We start from the raw sequence: 19,861 nt of genomic DNA, 5'->3' as shown, positions 1-19,861 counted from the left end.
TAAGCCTATATTTTGCTGCCTTGGTGCAGACGTCACTGTTGTTGCTAATCTCTGCATATCTTGAGGTTGAGAAATATTATTAATTATTTCATATTACATTTGTTTAATCTTGTGGGGATGAGGATGTAAACATAAAGTAAAAGCCATGTATTTTGCCAGTGTCGTGTTTATATTTGCAGTTCTCTTAAGAGACACGAGATGGCGCCATTCAGACGACCTCCCCGGACATTTGCGAACAGAAGCGGAGAAACCCGAGGCCAACCCGGAAGCACCGTCGTTACTGTTCACTACCAACCCGTTGTTACAGCGATGTGGTACCGCTGCTGCGGGCACAGCTGAGCCGGAGCTGTTGAATAGCTCAAACGGGACCTCAAGATGTATTAACAAAGAGTCAAGAACAAAATAAATAAGGATTATTGAGGTATGTAATTTAGTATTTAATCGGGAGGCTCCGCTTTTGAGCCCGTCGTTTACACACAGTGTTAGCATGCTAGCTGCGTTAGCTCCTGTTTGTGGCTAACTAGTTAGCAAGCGTGATTTAGAGTACATTTGGGATGCTTCTGAAGTGTCAGGTTGAGAAAGCTGCTGTGCCCAGTTTGTATACGAGTGTGGGTGGTTGTGTGGTTGTTTGTGCGTGTTGATAGTGCTCACTTTCAGTCACGACCCTGGTCGTTACTGATGCAGCAGGGATGTGAATACAGGCTCTAATCTCAGTCACACCTCCCCAAGTAATCTGTGGAGGTGCGTCAGTTTGGGGTTTTTCTTTTCAAATATAAACTTTGAGTCAGCTGTTTTAATTATGCTTTCCATCTCATAACCTGACACGATAAAATTTCACATATTTACTTGTTGGGTCTTCACTCAGAATAATACAAAGATATCTGATACTGTAAGGATAGTGTTCGCGTGGATATTCAAATAATTGCTTGCCAGTCAGCACTACCGCTGCTATCATGTGGTGGTTTTGACAGCTGAAAGCTTCATTGAGGTGGCCGTTGGCACTTAGTGCACCTAGAAAGATATAAACGGAAAATAGTTGCAGTGTCACCACAGTGATATGATTGCCATCATGATGGGTGTGTGTTTCCTGGGAGGAAAAAGGAAAAATTACAAACTCGTGAAAACCATTTATTAAAAGAGGAAACAGGCACAGACTATTGCAAGGTGTAATAACCATTCAATGTACATGCAGCTTTTACTCAGTCAGGCCCATCTGTAAAAAATGATGTGTAATACAGTGTTGTTCTGCTAGAGATTTTATTTTCTTTGTGAAGCCGTTGTTCTGGGGAAAGATAATTGATATTTCAGAGGCTTAGTAGTTCTTACTATTGCAGTTTATTGTAGAATGTTACTGGTGTTTTGCCCACAGTCACTCTTTCAGTTGTTAGGAAGAAAAGAAATTAAGACTTGGTGAATATATAAAAAAGACTACTTTATTCTTTATTAAATAAGTATTTGTTCCAAGGTTAATCTCCTTTTGTTTTTTCATGTTTGTCTTCATCAGGTGCCACCCTGCCCGTCACTACGCATATGCACTTTTTTCTACATGATGGTCCAGGAAATAAACACCACAGCATGTTGCTATTGTGAAGAAAAAACTTACTAGGTAGGTTACTCCACACTTTATCCCCAATTTGCATGCTTTTTGTTTGACAAAGGACAATGTGTAACAAGCACAAACAGTGCAAACCAGCTAAGCTCATGCTGTCTGTTTGACTCCTATGCAAAAGCTGGAAGAGTGACATTCCTGTTGTTAGTGGTTTGCGTTGAGGAGATTTTTTTTTTTTAAGATTCACTGAGTTTACCACGTTCACTAGCTTCCCATACCAAGAGGGAGTTACTTGAGCGGCGATATTGGCAGGTTTTCAATATAATGAGTCCCTTGGAACAACTGATAATGATTTTAATAGGTCCCATGAAAAAGAAATGGGTCCCCATTAAGAGTTTTGTTCCTAGATTAATAAATGATTTTAATTAAATATTTGAAGAGAGTAATCTCTCACATGTAAGCTGGTATTGTTGGTATAAGAGTTGTCCCTTGTTTAAAATTGTAATCAGAGCATCATTAAGCCAATGAGGTTATTTGCACTATTAAAAGCAAAATTTTTCTCTGGGGGTTTTGGAGATCCTGCACCTGGAAATGTTGAGTACTAAACCCTTAATTTCTTGTATTTGACTGTATTTACATGCTACAATTTGCCGTGAATATATCTATTTTTTAAGGTAGACTTATTCTAACATATGAAATATCAGGTACTTAAAATGTAGCTTTTCTTATTTTAGTTCCAGTTTTTAAAGATAATCCAACACAAAGATATGACTTTTTTGACTATTTTACAAAGGGTTTTAGTGGATCTGTTGAGGTTGAAGACTTTACTTTTTGTGTCTACACAAACAAGTCATCACACCTTGCTTTACTGGCTGTTACAGTCCTTTTGATAACTCAGTTGTGTGTTTTATTTTTGTTCCTTTTTTGTATAAATACCTCAAGCCATTGAGAAATCTGACAGTGAAACACACTATCACGCAGAAAATACAAATCAGTGTCTTTCAGCAACATTTCTGGCTTTATCAAATTTTCTTTGACAGTGATGCGCTCCCTTTGATGACATTGTATTTGATGGTCTTGCAGAGTGATGTAAGCAGCATGCCACTGAGGTAGCTTATAGATGTCAGAGAGAAGTAGTGAGACAAGCAGAAGGTGAGTCTTGTGCTGTGCCCTCTATCTGAGAAGGGCAGACAGCTTGACCAGCAGCTGGTGTAGCTTTAATGGACCTCCCTCCCTCTGACCTCGGAGAAATCAATACGCCCTAAACAGGCCGGGAGCATTTTCTGCTCTCTTAAGGATGATGCTGGTTTTCTTTGTTAAAACAACATCTACAAACAGAGCACCTTTGAAGAACAAAATGCTGTTCAAGGCTGTTGATATGTAGAAACTGCTCTGTTTTGAGATGGTCATACTTTTAAAGGTCAAGGCTGGAAATTTGTGTTGCAACGGAACACAATCATTAATTGTAACAGTTGCAGTTTATGTGGCTCTTTGTCTATTTTGTTGGTTTATTTAGTTGTTATTTGGGGTAATTTTGATGGAGAGGAGCAATCAGCAGTTCCAAAGCATGTCCAGATCAGTACAGCTCATCTGCCTTATCTTGTTATTTTTCACTGTGGATATTATGCACATTATGGACATGGATGTTAGGATACATTATCTGTGTGTCATATGACAGAGAAATATTACGGTAGAACTGACATGCAGTCCATTTAGCCATAAAATCATTCTGATGGGAGGGCTGTAGGCTAATCCACACGTGTGTTTAATTATCCAATTAGGCCTCTATTCAGGTGAAGGTGGGTGGAACTGTGCAGAGAGACGACTGATGGACCGGCATTTACAGGAAAGCTGATCAAGTAGTAAATCTCTAAAAGGATTTTTGGGGTGTAACTTTTTCCTTCTAGACAGCCATGTACAAAACATTTCAGCAGGAGACTTTTGTTCTTTTTGTCACCATTCCAACTGTACCTGTGATTCTCAAACGCTAGCTGATAAAGGAAAAACTTAAAATGGATATTTTTTAGGAAAATAAAGTTAACATTTTGCCGGAATGCATTCAGTTTTTTGAATAATAGTTTTAACCATAACAGTTAAAATAACTATATCCTCAGAATAAACAGACAGACCAGTCTGTCCCGCAGTGACATGGGTCTGTGTGACATTCAATTGACAGTCCAGTATTTACTAGGGATGGGGTTCGAAACCCGGGTCCATAAGCACCCGGTTCTGTGTTTTTTGAAATACCTGAAAATCAATAACGTTTTGGCTTATCGATACTGCTATCAAGTCTCACAGGCTCTGTGACGGAACATCATTTTAAGATACAACTGGTACAAAAAATACATCAGTTCTTACAAGGGGAACATAAACTAAAAACACATCAATATTGTGCATCAAATTAGACCAGAGTGTGGTACCTTCAAATGTCGGCTTGAGGAAAACAGACGCTGCCTGCAAGTCGCATGCAAACATATCCTCCTGCGCTGGGAGTAACAGGCTCTCATATCCGTCACTTAAGCTGCTTCAGAACAGTTTTCTTCTTCAGCTGCTCAGATAAAAGCTGAAAAGTGCTCCAAAACTTTGCGCAAGTCCTGTTTGTCAAAAGTATTAATCCAGTGTAGAAATCCGCTGTAGAATCAGCAGAATTAAAGTTAATTAGCGAACTTAACAGGTGAAAGACGGAAAATATGATGCATTCAGGTAACCTCAGTAAATTAGACGACTGTTTTCTATATGTTACGCTGTGTTCATATGTCACATAAAAATTTGAAAATTTAGTTTTGGACGAGAAACCTTAATACATACAGTTGTGAATATGAAGAATGTGTTTATATTTGAGGGATATAAAATAGATGTTACAGACTGAATTATAGCTTTTTAACTCAAGCTCTACTCAGCTAAGACCACTTGAGTGTAAATATTTGTCTCCATTTTTTTTTCCACCAAACTATAGAAAAGTATCGATAGCAGCATTGATAAGGACTCGGATCAATAAGGAGCATTGATAAGGGTGTCAGTATCAATAAGAATTAACGATCCCCATCCCTAGTATTTACCACAGTACTGCCTTAACAAGAAGCACCCTTTGCCTTAACAGCTTCTGTAGCAAAAAAACTCCAAACAGGTTAAAATCCTCCTTTGTCTTCTTATGTGAGATCAGCTACTGCCCTGCATAGGACTTTTTTTCTTATTCCTGCTTCTTCAGGATTGCTGACCATTACTGCCCAGTCCCCACAATGCATGTGATACACTCCCAACTGCACCATTCTGGCCATCCTTGTGAAACATTTAAAATAAAATCACTACGTTTAAGCACAATGCAGACACCTCAATGGAAAGCAACCCTTACATCCTCATCATGCATAATGGCTCAAGACCATTTCCACATGTGGACAAAGTGTGGAGCTGCCAACAGCCCAGCACTGATTTTAGCCCTGCATAGTAATTACAGTAATTTCAATTAAGTATTTCTAGATTTATTTACTTGTATATATTCATACACCATGTATTTTTTTTATACAGAGGTGGAGCCACCAATTCTTAGCTGCAGATGGTCATTTTTTCACTTAATGCAATTGGGCCAATTTTTATTCACTGTAAACTTTGGCTGTTTGCCCTGATGTATAGTAAGGGGTGCATTAAACCTTGTTTGTGATTTGAAGATTTGGTGGTAACATATGGATTCATTTGCACAGTTGAAAGAGGCACAAAAGCTGCACAATTCTTATGTGAATCGGTCCCTTAGCTATTGCAAAGCAGCTACTGTGCAGCCGACAGTCACTCTGCACTCAAACATATGTGTGCAGTACTTCAGCCTATAATTGGCATTTAAACACTGAGCCGGCAACTTTCCTTCGGGAAACACCCTGACCTTTCCAAATTTGATTTACATAAAAGTGAAAGGAATATCTTATCTTATGACACAGGCAAACTCAGATGTGACCATTCTTAACACATAAATTAAGTTTATCTGCAAAATTATGCCTGCAGAATTTTAAATAAGCTCTAATAGGAAGTCACTGTCTTGTATTTTAGTTACCAGATGTCAAATTCTCAGTTTGAACTCTATTTTGTTTTCAAATCATGCTACCTGACTTTAAAGCCTCAGAGTTTTTTTCATTATTCTCAGGCAAACACTTAATAGCGGAATTTAAAGACAATATCAGTTATCCTTTGGGATGAATTACATTGTTCTGCCGCTGATGGCAACAAGCCCATAATGAACCCAGCTGAAGTTTCTGTTCCAATATTTATGTTTTGATTATGGTGTGGGTACAAAAAAGTTTGCCAAGCAGCCACTCTTTTTTACTATGTAAGTACATAAAACCTCTCACAGGCATAAGCAGGAGACACATAATTATAACTCAACACACAATCCTTTTTTATTACAGTTATATTATCTCTCATAATCCACTTTGCAGATTCACTGAATCCTTCAGACTGAAGTGTGTTTGTTTCTGTTAGAGAGACATCTCTGCCCATTTTTCAGTTTTAAGCACTGAGGACACAAAGCATCCTCCTCTTGTTTGTATTGCCATTTTGCAAAGCAACTTAAATGACACCCACTGACATGGAAGTCTTTGGATGCAAGCAGAAACAAACAGCAGTGTGGTGTTTGGAAAGCAGCCTGGTTGGCTAGTCAGCTGAAGACTAAATGCTTAGCTCTGTATCCACTGTCTCTTTGGAAATGTCTCATTCGAAGGCTTAGCAAAAGGAAGTGGTGAGTTCTTTTAAAGAAAGAAATCATGTATGAACAAGCAGGAAATATCTGTGGCTAAAAGGGATCAATTGTTATTCTTTAGCTGCTAGTTGTGTGCACTGTGATGCTGTATGTCTTAAATCTCTGTCTACTGGAGTCTTTAAAGGAAACCTGATTGATATTTGTCACAGCTCATCCAAATTTCACTCATACAGTGTGTGAGTACTCACTTGGTTTAAACACAGACATAAATTTGTGTCATGACTTGAGCGACACACTACATGGTGGTACCTGACCGATCACCATGGTGGTGACTGGAAGAAAGAGGGATGCGATGACATCCTGAATGTAGACTGGTAATGAACATGCTGTAGTCACTGTGCTGTATGTTTATTGTTTGCCCAGATGGTATCATATATGCTTTGCTAGCTTTGTACTTATGCTCATCATGTTGCTCGGGTACATCTGTCTTTGCCAATATTTCTCCTTTTAGCGAGTGAGGCCTTAATTGTCTTTAATTATGACACACTAGGGCTGAATGGATAAAAAGACATTTAGATAGGTTATCTTTGCTTAATAGGATATTGAACCAGGTAAGTAAAATGCCTTTTAATGTACACTAAATATATTTTAAACCAGCATTTCCAGAGCAACTTGTTTCTCCATAAACATTGCAAATAAACTCATTACAGTGTTACTAAAATGTTATGAATCATTTCTAACACCGTTCAAAATTAGGTTTAGCTGACCAGACCAGCCCATGACTGTCACGTTTGACACAAGGGCTTACCATGTCATGCTGCTTTCATTCTCACACACTGCAGTGCTTGAAGCTTTAAAGTAAACAACATAACAAGCTGCGGGACGAGATGTGGACATTGGTGGAAGTGCACTGATTTATCTGTGATGGCAGCAGCAATACTTGTAATCTAAATGTACATGCAGGAAACCTAGAGACTCCACATGCATGGTGCTCAGTTCCCTGACTACTGATGGTGATATCAGATAGGCTTTAATGTAGATTAGTATTGGAAATTAGAAAACTCACAATCTTGGTTTACATCCAACAACACAGAGGTGGCTGCATGACATGCTTCAGGTCACACGACTAACATCACACATCTTGTGATGTGACTGTTGTGATTGCATGTGCACATAGCAATCACAGTTATAAAACAATATATCATTCGCCCCTAGGATACACTACACAGGATAAAACTATTGATTTTGAGGGCAGATGGGTCTCGAGACCCAACAACTACCAGATCAGTATAAAATCATGCTTATAATGGGTAGTCTGACTGAGCATAAGAGGAAGTCACAATTGCTTTCTCAATACATGTGCATGGCAAGCCTATAGTTCCTGATTACAGACTTTATTTCTTAGAAGAGACTATCACTACTATGCCAACACTTTTGTCATCTAAAGCACCATTCTTTTAGTTAATAACATTTTTTATAGTCTAATATGAGCAAAACTCTTTGGCAACTTTGCATTTGGATGCTACATTAAATAAATTTATTACTGTGGTGGGTCATTTTTGCTTGTATTAACACAGAATTTCAAGACTAACAACTTAAGACTGTTAAGACCATCAGTCAGTGTTTGTCCTGCTTTATAAGGATGTCAACTATTTTTGATACTGCAATAATTTTATCTAGATTTCCACACCATACGTTTGAAAATTGTAAATCTGTTATCCTATAGTATTGAAAAGTACCAGAGGGATCTGCTTATCTCACCACTTCTCCATTTTATGTTTTTCCTTTATCAGTTAGCGTTTGAGAATCACAGGTATAGTTGGAATGGTGACAAAAAGAACAAAAGTCTCCTGCTGAAATGTTCTGTACATGGCTGTCTAGAAGGAAAAAGTTACACCCAAAAAATCCTTTTAGAGATTTACTACTTGATCAGCTTTCCTGTAAATCAGGATTTTTGGGGAAAAAAATACAGATCTTCATTCATATTTTTAACCAACAGCAAAAGAGGTAGAAATTCTTTGCTAACATATTGATGTTATTTAGATGGTGTGTCCTTCATTCTTTTTGGGAAGTTAGATGCAGATAATAAGTTGTGTGTTAGGATTGTTTTTGTTTTTGTCACCATTGTATTGAAACCCTACTGCTTAATGAGGAAACTGGTCCGTCCATCAAGCCAAACAATGGGTTAAATGTTTTTTTTTCACTTGCATGCTCCGATCCATGTTTTTATATGCTCTTTGATTTATCCAACATTATTTCCAAGTTATAAACCAAAAGCCATCTATTCAATCATTAAATATTATCTAATTGACTGACCTCATCCCATAAGGTCCCAATTGAGTCCTCCATAATAGGATAGTGGTTGTTGAGATTATTATTAGCCTGTATTCACATTCTGTCCAGCTGCAGGATCAGTTTCCTAAAAGGGATAGAAGTATTCATCGATTTATCTTAAAGCAGCAGACATTGTCTCTCTGGGCTGTTCTGAACAGTCTCTTATGACCTTGACATAAAAACAGAAGAGGAAACTCCAGTGACTCATGTCCCTTATTATAAACGCTACAATGGCTCAAAGGGCCTGGAGAGCTGAGTCCAAGGTTGACTCATCCTGGTTTATGCATTTTTTTTGTCTCATATAGTTGGTGGCTGGTCCATCAAACCCCTAGGTTTCAGTCAGGGGTCTGAATATCTACAGGTCAGATCATGCTACAGTATAAAGATGAGTATTTAGGTTCCTCTTGTGATGCTTTCTGATTAACTTGGGACCCCTGTGACCTTTCCTTTGGTACTGCTAAATACAGGATTTTTTTTTTCCATGATTGACTTGAAGTTATCTGTTAACATGCCCATCCTCGTCCCACAGAGCTAATATGCAGCATGTTCATAATGTCTTTTAACCACAGCCAAAGCCCTTAATTTAACCTTTCTCCAAATATTTCTCCATCTCTCCAGGGTAGGATGCAGTCTTCAAACCACCGACTGCGAGATATGGAGCAGCACCACCCGCTGCTGTCGGCAGGTTCAGATGTGGAGGCAGGGAGCCTGTCAGCCAGCGTCATGGTTGGGGGTCCACACGCTAGCCATGCAGCAGGAAACCGCACTCTGTGGTTTATTCAGGACAGCTGTGGGATGGTGTGCGCAACCATCACCTGGTTTCTGGTGTTCTACGCAGAATTTGTGGTGAACTTTGTCATGCTACTGCCCGGCAAGAACTTCTGGTACTCGCTGCTGAACGGGGCCGCCTTCAACTCCCTGGCCGTGCTGGCATTGGCCTCACATCTGCGCACCATGCTGACTGATCCAGTAAGGATGTGAAGTAGAGGCTGATGATAAAGAAGTAGGAAAGGGCCAACAGGAAAAAGAAGGAGGCATGGTTAGAAAGTCAAAGCTTGTTTAAATATTGCCCATTTCAACCCCCCACAGTAAAAAAAAAATATGTTTGAGCTTAAAAATATATAACTTAAAAGAAACACCAAACACAAAAATACATCAAAAAACAAGGTGTAGAAAATGGATTGATGGAGATTGTAAGACATGGATTTACAAAATGCCTACCTTACTCTAAAAGGCTCCTCAGAAGTAGCATAGGATTTTTCAGTGCTATTTATCAGACAAGATGTTTGTTTTGAGAGCAAAAGGAATTAAATACAAATTTAATATAAGGTCAAATCAGGAGTTCTCTTCTGTGGAAGACATTTTGGCCCGTGTTAATTTCTTGTATTAAAAATATGACAAAATGTTGGTCAACTACCAAGGCTAAGATTAAACAAAGACTAATTTAATACTAACCCCATGTGAATCTGCATCTCTGTAATTTCGGGTTGTAATTGTGTTTATTAACGCTCCATTTGGCTTTTTCTGCGCCTTTTTGGGATCCAAAAATAATAGCGTAGGAGATTGTCAACAAAATTTTGACACACATGGACTATTAATAGTACTTTTCTTTGAATTAATTTCAGCTTATGTTAAAAAATGACTGTACTTATTTATTTAAACTCTAGTGTCAAAATCTGCGTGCATGCGCCACTGCTGTCTTCATAAGCACAGCACCTCTGCTCTGTCTCCTACAGTTTTTCTTTTCAATTGTCAGCTCTTATAGCCAATATATGTATTGTTTAAGGTTAAATGATACTCATATCAGTAATATTTAGCCGTAGATTTCATGCATAGCACAATTTTGGTTAGGTAGTGTTGCTCAGCATTCAGGGCTTAGGCTAAAACAGCTGATCTGCATGAGGAAGGTTCTTGTGCATGCGTTATAATCCGAAGTTGAATGGGTGCAGAACAACAACAATAGTATCAACTGCATAAAAACGTTTAAAAATGATAGGCGATGTTTATTTAACTTGAGACATCTCGCTTCTCTCATACATAAACGGGAGGGATGCTCAACTTTCTTTTGCTTCCTCTTCTCTGTCTGATCAGCTGCAGATAGGCACCGGTCATTGATGCGAACTAGAGGTGTAATGGAAGGGTTATGGGAGATTTTTCACTCGTTTATTGGTCATGACCAGCTTGCTGTGGATTTTCTTTTTTTTTTTTTTTTTTCTTTTTTTTTTTAAGATTTATGTTTGGGCTTTTTATGCCTTTATTGACAAAGAAGGACAGTGGGCAGAAACAGGAATGAGAGAGCTGGGGCGAGACATGCGGGAAAGGGCCACCAGTCGGATTTGAGCCAAGGCTGACTGCAACCCTGGGGCCAATTAAACCACTTGGTCACCTGACCCCCCCCCCCCCCCGCGCTATAGATTTCTAAAATGTTCAAAAATATATTTATTTGACAAAAAACACATAAGCACATGTTGTCTTTTTGAAACCCTGGTTAACTCATGTATAGGACACAAGTAGACATCAGCATCTGTAGAATGTGATGGGCACAACATTGCTCTTTTTGTATGAACTTTAGAAATAAAAATTGTGTATTTTAATTGCTGCAGCCAAGCAGCACCAACATGTTTTCATTTAGAACTGTATGTGAAAGTTGAGTACAGTACAGACTTGGCTTGTCACATGTGAGTGCACGACATCAAACACTGACATCAGGGGTAATATACAAATGATCAGAGGTCCACAGGTTATACTTCCTGTGCAGATAGTGCTTAAGTCTTGATTTTAAACAGCTGCCAAAACGAACACTGGTTTTGCCTGTACCTGTTATTTTACAAGCAGTGAGCTCTGTCATGGTGAAACATTTGTAGTTTCTCTCTGATGTAATTTAGCACACTGGGCTATGGGAGGGGGTTTTCTTTGTCCTAAATGTCTGCAGCCGAATGATTTATGAAACAGTCAGACTTTCTTATATAGATTTATTTCACCTGTTTGTTGCTTCTGTTGTTAATCTTTAGCTTTGTTACTGATACTGTGAGATTACACTCAGTGATTTCACTCACTTCATGCTGCAGGAGGTGTAGGTCAAACATTATCAGTAGTGCTGCAGCACTGACTCATTCTTGCTCTGAGAAACCTGATGACTGACGACAGCTTCACTTGTGCTTTCTAGCTTACAAAAGGCCAGCCTTCACAGTTGCTCCATTTAAAAGCCCAAAATAGTACACAGTCAGCTGTGCTGTAGAGCGTCAAGTTGGGGTTTCATCTAAATTTAAAGGTCTTCAGTTGAGGAGGATTTCCTTTTAAACGGTACAACTGGTTGTGATTTACTCACAGACTTAAGGGTTTATATAAGTTGCAATGAGGACTTTACACTTTGTCTGGCTAAAACTGTTTTCCTGTACCATAATTCAAATCCAATATTCACTTTTAACTTCTCCCTAAAGACAAGATTTTATTCAAACAGTTTTTACCAGTTGGTGTGTCTGCAGCACTTTACATAGTTCCAAAAAACGTAAAATCACTTGTTGCACCATGATTATTTAGACATTAATAACTTACATAATTTATCCTTCAACCTCATCAGGGTGCAGTCCCTAAGGGCAACGCAACCAAGGAGTACATGGAGAGTTTACAGCTGAAGCCTGGTGAGGTCATCTACAAGTGTCCAAAGTGCTGCAGCATTAAGCCTGAGAGGGCACACCACTGCAGGTCAGTCAGAGTGTTTTGGTTCATTTTAACCTGAATTAGACACTGACATGCTTCTTTACCCAACTTTTATCCCCTCAGCTGCCCTTTTAAAGCCTCAGCACATGTTTATGTTGTGTGAAAAGGAGCTGTATAGTTGTCTTTGTCATGCTTCAGTGTCTTCTTTCTCCTGTCTGCAGTATTTGTAAAAGATGCATCAGGAAGATGGATCACCACTGTCCCTGGGTCAATAACTGTGTGGGAGAAAAGAATCAGAGGTTCTTTGTACTTTTCACTGTAAGTACACACAAGCACTCATGGCGTAGGCTGTTTTTTAGTTTGAGCAAGGGGTGGTAGTTTAGATTCAGTACTTACCTACAGTACACCTTTGATATGACTTTATGTTTATTATGATAAGTAGCCAAACAACAAGTTTCCATTGCCTTGTTTCTACAAAGTTGCCTTTATCTCCATTCGAAGATTTTAATTTCTAGAATTATTGAAGGTATAATGCCACAGTGAAAAAGGAAAGCTAAAAATGGTCAGAAATGTTGTCCTTGTACTTCATCCAGCAGGGGTTTTATAGCTCAGGAGTGATGCCACTCACATCACACACAAGCCCTCAGGAAATGTACTCATGCAGCCATTTATGACTCCTAGGATGGCATCAGCACTTTTATATTGCTTCATTTGCTGACTTGAACTTTTCTGATGACTTAAACATAAAGCTGTCATATATGGCTCTACAGTGCAAGGTGACCTGTGTTAGCAGTTTTTGTTTTCACAGATTTTTATTGACAGAGATCTTAATAGATAAATGTGGCCCTGTGTGTTAATTACCTTTTATCTACGTACAAATTTGACAATAGTCTTCTTGAAAAATATCTGCAAGATATCCTTGTAGTTTTAGGGCGTAATGGTATTTTTTGTCGGTCACTTATCATCTCCATCCCCTTCCCTTCTGTTTTTCTTCCTGCAGATGTACATAGCTTTGATTTCAGCCCATGCCCTGGCCCTCAGTGGTATGCACTTCTTCAACTGTATTAAAGTCCAGTGGAACGGTAAGGCTTTTCTGTCTTGCAGCATCGACTACGACATGTGTTTGAGTCAAAACGACAAGCACAGCATGTCAGAGATGTTTGAGTAAAAAATGCAGCTGTGCATAAGTGAGAGAAACTGCTTCAATAAATTGAAAGAGACAGGATAATAGAGTGGGAGAAAAAGAGAGTTATTCTGTTGTAAGAGCAGCTGTTCTGCACAGGTTACTGAAGTTGTGTGGCATAGTCTTCACAAAGCTGTCACTGATCTTTCCCACTCCCTGTGGGCCTCTTTGTAGGAGTGATCAAGAAAATGATGATAATATTCAAGTCTTAGAACTTTAGTTTCTGCTTCAAAAGATGACACTGACTCATTTGTTTTACATCCTGACACAATGTTCAAGGCAAATGTGACAGGTGGAAAATGGCAGTTTAGTTTATTTTACAGCTCACCCTTAGTTACACATCTTTTGTGTTTGTTTTAAAGATTATTCATTGGATGTGATTTTTCTGGACTTATCAAGTGTTAGATGGGGAATTCTACATTTCCTAACCTGAAAAAGTTGACCAATGAAACTTAGATTATCCATGACACTATTTTCCACACACAGGCTTTAATTAGGAGGGCCACCATAATAAATTTACAGTGACATACATAGCTGACCCTTTTAGAGTTTAACATTTTTATCCACGTACAATCACCATTTTAACTGCAATTTCCACATACAATGGCTGCACTGCACTCTGCAGCTCCACAGTTTTGTTCCAGAAGTGTACGGTGTTTATCTTTCCTGTGAGATTTTGTACTGGTGTGGAAACAGAAAGCTTTACTAACAGTAGAACTTTAGAGGATGACTTTATTAGCAGATATGTTTTAGCTTGTGTCCTTCATTAGGGTCATTGAGAAACACACTGCAAACATATTCTGTGTGTGTTCATACATATTTGCTACAAGGTAAATAAGAATTTCTATTTATCATTTTTCTGTCTATTGTGGAAAAAATAGGCGAACCCTCTGTTCTCTAGATTCTCTGCATGTGATACATGTGTAACACATGCATAGTAGGTGAGTGAGACATGGCACCAAGCAGGCACTCTGAAAGCCCTGACTTGTTAACATGCATATAAAATGAAAATCAATCAAGATATCATGGGCAAGACGTGTGTCTTATGTGCCCAGTTCGACACAGTTTTACACTAAGGTGCAGTTCCATACATGAAATTGGAACCTTTTATTGCTATTGTTGTTGATGTTATTCTGTACACTCTCTTGGTTTTGCGAGCGCCACGTCTCATGCACCTGACACGTAGGTTTCACGGGCGGAGGAGAATTGAAGTCTGACCTGTTTTTTCCATGCCATGCTCACCTTTTTGGTGCAAATATGTATGTCCACTTCAGTAGAATATGTTTACAATCTGTTTCTTGATAACTTTGATGAATGAAGCTGTTCCTTAAACTTCTATTTGTTAAGCTTTTGGTTTACACACCAGTTCAATATGTCACAGGAAAGATAAAACACAGTATGAGTAAACTTCCCGGTATGTGCTTTTCAAAATAAAAACCTGGTTTAACATTTGTTTGGAGAAACTCCCTTTGTTTGTACAGAATGATTTTATCTTGACTAGTTACTGGCATGGCTCCATTATACATTGAATCAAGTCACTTGCAGGGGGATTTGTTTAGGTAAAACTTAAGACAGGGCTTTGACTGCAGGTAGACAAGGCCAACACGCAGCAAACTCACACCTGGTATGAAAGCTGTGGAGTGGACACATACACGCAGCAAAATACAAAGCCAGTCTGAAACGACAATAAGTCAATACAACAAGTTTTAATTTTAGTCTTAGTATTAAAAGCCTACTTAACAGTTGTCTTTCGTTGGTTTTAAGTCATTTTAAGTTTAAAAGCCTTTGTAATTAGATTTCTTCCTTTATAATTAGACTTCATCTGACTTCATATTGTCTGGTGCTTCTTTGACATCATAATTAAATAGCAGAAAAATAAAAACTGTCTTCTTTCCTGTGACCAGAGTGCAGTGACTTTTCTCCGGGGGTATCTGTGCTGCTGCTGATCTTCCTCTGTCTTGAAGCCATCCTCTTCCTCACGTTCACAGCTGTAATGTTTGGTACGCAGATCCACTCCATCTGCAATGATGAGACAGTGAGTATCCTTCACCTTTGTATCTCTCAGCAAATCATCCAAACCAAACATTTGACAAAGAATTTGTTCTATATATACTGATTTTTTAATGTCTTGCAGGAGATTGAACGCCTCAAAAATGAGAAGCCCACGTGGGAGCGACGCATGAGATGGGACGGGATGAAGGCTGTGTTCGGGGGTCCCCCCTCCTTGCTGTGGTGTAATCCATTTACAGGCCTGCGTCTGCGGCGTCTGTTGCTGGTGACCCACGGTCGCCGTAGTGGGTCTGAGTTTTCTGTCTGAGAGCAGAGCAGACCAAAGCAGCTAAACAACACTCGTCTGCCTCTTGAGCAATGTGTTGTTTGTTTGTAAGGGAGCTGAGATGAGCCTCCGCTCCCTGAAGCTGTTCTTTATGTGTGGGTGACACACAGACAGGCTGCTCCAGTGCATCACAACCACCGTTTGTATTGTCATCTCACATTCTGAAAGAGACCCAGCACCTTTGGTCTGCACGAGAGACTACAACTGGGAAATTGTTTGAAACATAAGCAACTTTTTGTGTGTTTTAGGTAAGCATGCAGTTTGTAACTCAACTGAGTCTTTTATTCTTTGTGAGACCATCAAAGGTGCGGATGGAGCTCAATCCATGCACCTTCAGTCGCAGCTGCAGCAGTTCGATCATCACAAGACAAATCAAGTTCAGTGGAATGCTTGAAACCGTTTTATTGGACCCAGACAGAGGAACTATGGTCAAGGACATGCATTACTTACATGGCACTTGAGGAAAACATTTGGATGTGGAGCACAGAAGACATCAGAAACAGAACTGTGCTGCCTAGATTTGCATGTGTAACAGTTCAATCAGTCAGGATCTCAGTATGAAATCGAGGCTCTAACTATGTTTGGATGAATGAACAGCAAAATGTGAACACAAGCCTCAATCTTATTCAGAAAGACTGAGTGGCTTCTCCTATGTCCTCATCTTCTTTGTCATGTTTCTGTCCTCATGCTGAAATTGTTTTGGGGGGCTACTTTGGCCAGTAAAAAAAAAAAAAAAAAAAAAAAAAAAAAAATATTTTTGTATAACTGTCAGCGCCTCTATCATCACAGTGACTACAACTCAACAATTGACTGTAAAGAGTCTCTGGAAAGGAACACTTTTGTTCCAAATGTTCATTTTGGAAATACAAATCACATTTTTGTATTATTTGTCAAGTCCCTGTAAATTTAGTATTCCTCCCCTCCTTCATGCTGCTCTAAATCTTATTTTCTGCGAATTATCGATAAACCCAGACCACTTGTTTGCCTCTGTTTTCATATCGCAATTCAGGTAGAACTTAGCCTGCTGAAAAGTCTGAATGTTACTTAGTATTAATTCACTCACACAGTCTTTCCCTGTGTGGGCAACTATCGCCTGATTCTGTTTTCAGTTGGAATCCATATGTAAGTACAGTCGGGTAAACTATATTGTATTTAAACTCTTAGTAACAACTATACGACCTCCTGAGACAGAGCAGGGTCTCAGACATGGTGGCTTTGCATGCACCTCAGCCAATCTGTGTTACCACATTTTAAAAACAGAACTGAAAACATTAGCACAACCTCCCTTAACTCTTTTTTTGGGCTCATTCTGGTCTTGAAGGCCAGACTCCATTGTGCAGCCTGCCTACACGATTACAAAGGAGCTGCTTTGCTGAAAGAGGCTGAGGTAGCCGGTTTATTATACAAGCTTTAATACTGAACAAAGTCTGGAGGAGCTCGGCGGATGCTTGAGAGGCCTTTCCTACTTCACTCCAGAAATATCTAGCCACAGAAGAGTAGTTGATTCTATTCCAGTATTATTAGAATACTTACTCCTGCCTTCAACTTCATACAGTCAAGTGAAATTATCAGCTTTTGTATTGCCATATTTATGAAGTGTTCTCCCATATTTGACGACCTATTTAGACATAATCAATGGGCCTCTTCACACTGGAAAACGGCTTTTTGAATCTAAAGTTCAGGATTAAATGTCTTACTGGTTTTATCAAAGTATTGTCAAAGTCTGTTATTTTGACAACATACAATACTGCTGTTCTCATTTGTGGCCGTCAGAAGGAACTCCGTCTCCACTGTTTACACTAAAGGATCATATCTGTTGCTCTATGGCTAAACCATGTTGTAATTAGAATGTAAAACACATCTTTTTGTGGGTTTAAGTGACACAGCACTAAAACTGTTATCAGGGTTTTTTTTAATGCTGCACTCACATGCATCATTTTATTCTGCAGAACTGCATGACCTTACCAACAGTTCTCTTATTGCTTTTGCTATTGTTATTGTTTGCCAAATAGCAGTTTCTTATTCATGCAACATCATTCTTTTTCTTAATTTGGTCATGTTTTGTTTAAACTTAACTATATTTTAATTTTGGTCAAATGCAAAGAAGTAAACATTAACCAACCGTACACAAAAAGTGTCTTTGAGAGCTTTTACAAGCTGTCTGTTTGATTTCTATGTTTGCAGGATAATAATCACTTTCTATTTGATAGTTTCACACACAATTTGTTATTATTAAACAATAGTTGCAGGTTGTAGTGGTAAAATCCATCTGGAGCCAGTGAGGATTCTCAGTGAGTCAGATGAATAATAAATGTGAACAGAAAAGATAAACATCTGAAGGAGTGTGTAAGGTAATGTTGGCAGTACTAATACACTGAAACATTAAACCTTTAGATGTTTATGTTGGACCTAGCAGGACATCCGTGCCAGTTTTTGGCTCATTTTGGAATGACAGATTTGCTGTGTAGAATTGAAATCAATATCAGTGGTGACTGGTGTGTTTTGTGCAATAATTTGGGCTTGGTTAATGTGAACAAGTATTTCAGAATAGGTTATTCTTGATCCATGAGCCAACTCAGATGCTGAACCTATAAAGGCTTAACATTGGAGTTTATACAGGGTATGTAGGTCGACATTTATGATCAGAGATCAAATCAAAGAACAATTCAAAGAGTGGAACCCAGTGTGGTATTTTCATTGCTTCCTGCTGAAGCCGTAAGTAACCTTGGGGAGAGGATTTTTTGACTGTGCAAGATTATGTAATACAGTGCAACACTATTCTGTCAAAGGCTTTTTTCCTAATGCAGAAAACGTAGGATAAAGAACATTGTACGTTGTGATGCTTCTGAGCGCTATAGTGGTGTGACTACAGACTTAACCAGTAACATCTCCATATACAGCTGAGAAAGGATTTGTTAGCTGCTCTCCTGAGTGAATGTTTCCACAAGGAGAAAGGCCATCAGATTTATAAGTATAAAGGTTGCTATTAACAGTATAAAAGGAATGTTTTATTGAAGTTTTTTAATGGTGTCATAATCTTATAATGTCTTATATCTTTAATGTCATTCTTTTACATAATAAACTTGATTAAATTAAACATAAATGTTGAGATTGGTTTTCTGTCATGTGTTTATTCTTCTTTTTGGCTGACTGTTGAGGTCAGCCCTACAGATGGCTCTGTCTGTGTCTGACTGACTCAATGAGTGATACTACTTTCAGAGTCATACCATACAGAGTTGAGTTTGCTTGTACCGAAAGCCATCGGTAATAGCTGCCTCCACTGCTCTAAATACCTCAGTTATAGCTTTAGCATTATATCTGTTTTACTAGAACCGGACCACGTTTCTGTATGAAATACAGAATAAAATCAACCCTCTAAGCTTTTCATATTGAGAAAGATGTTTTCGCCCTTCTGCTCACCCGTTTAGGCATGACTGTGATAGTTAAGGGGGAAAGTCTTTCTTGTGTGTATCACAGCAGCAGTTTTTTTTAGAACTGGACATTTCTTTATTGACAAGCGCAGAGAGCAACACTAAAAGCTTGCTGTGGCAGAAAGGGTGTTTTCACTCTTCTGCCGACCTGCTTTGGCACAAGTATGTAGTAGTAACGGGGGAAAGGGTTAGCTGTTGTTAGTGATTGTACACAAAGTCTGCTAGTGGAGTGATTAGCTCAGACTGCGCCGCAGCGGCCATTTGGTCTGAACCAGACAATGAGTCTTTATTAAAACAAGCGCAGAAAGCGACACTGAAAGCTTCCCATGACAGAAAAACATGTTCTCGCTCTGCTCCCGGTCTGTTATGGCATGGCTTTCCAATCATGGCGGTGGGCTTGTCCAGTATATCCAGGGGCTCCTGCTGTGTTGGCTGTTAGCTTGGATGTCGCTGTAGGACCGCTGCAGTTTACTCAGAACTAGACCACATTTCTTCTTAAAACCAGAGCAGAGGGCCACAATGAAAAATTGTCTTGTGCCAAGAAAAAGTTTTTGCACGTTTCTTGTAGCGATGTCTCCCCTCCCTACACAAAAGAGCACAGAATAAAGGTAGAACGGTTTCTCCTCACCGTTCTCAAAAGCTGTGGCTGAATCAATGTATCTGTGTCAGTTTGTTTCTGACACTT

The 19,861-nt window shown here is 39.0% G+C and overlaps 1 protein-coding gene across 1 annotated transcript; it reads left to right on the top strand.

Annotated features, from left to right (window-relative positions):
* Positions 1–286: 286 nt before the first annotated feature.
* On the top strand, positions 287–18,787 carry zdhhc7 (zinc finger DHHC-type palmitoyltransferase 7). Its single transcript, XM_041793619.1, has 8 exons — positions 287–421; positions 1,505–1,606; positions 9,186–9,536; positions 12,148–12,272; positions 12,449–12,545; positions 13,228–13,309; positions 15,315–15,445; positions 15,545–18,787. Exons 3-8 carry the CDS (start codon positions 9,192–9,194, stop codon positions 15,725–15,727), a joined length of 963 nt encoding a protein of 320 aa, XP_041649553.1. The 5' UTR covers positions 287–421; positions 1,505–1,606; positions 9,186–9,191; the 3' UTR covers positions 15,728–18,787.
* Positions 18,788–19,861: the final 1,074 nt, after the last annotated feature.

This window comes from Cheilinus undulatus, linkage group 1 (genome assembly GCF_018320785.1).
Source record: "Cheilinus undulatus linkage group 1, ASM1832078v1, whole genome shotgun sequence".
Lineage (NCBI taxonomy): Eukaryota > Metazoa > Chordata > Actinopteri > Labriformes > Labridae > Cheilinus > Cheilinus undulatus.
Note: the sequence above shows the minus strand (reverse complement) of the source record. Positions and strands in the feature narration are given on the sequence as shown.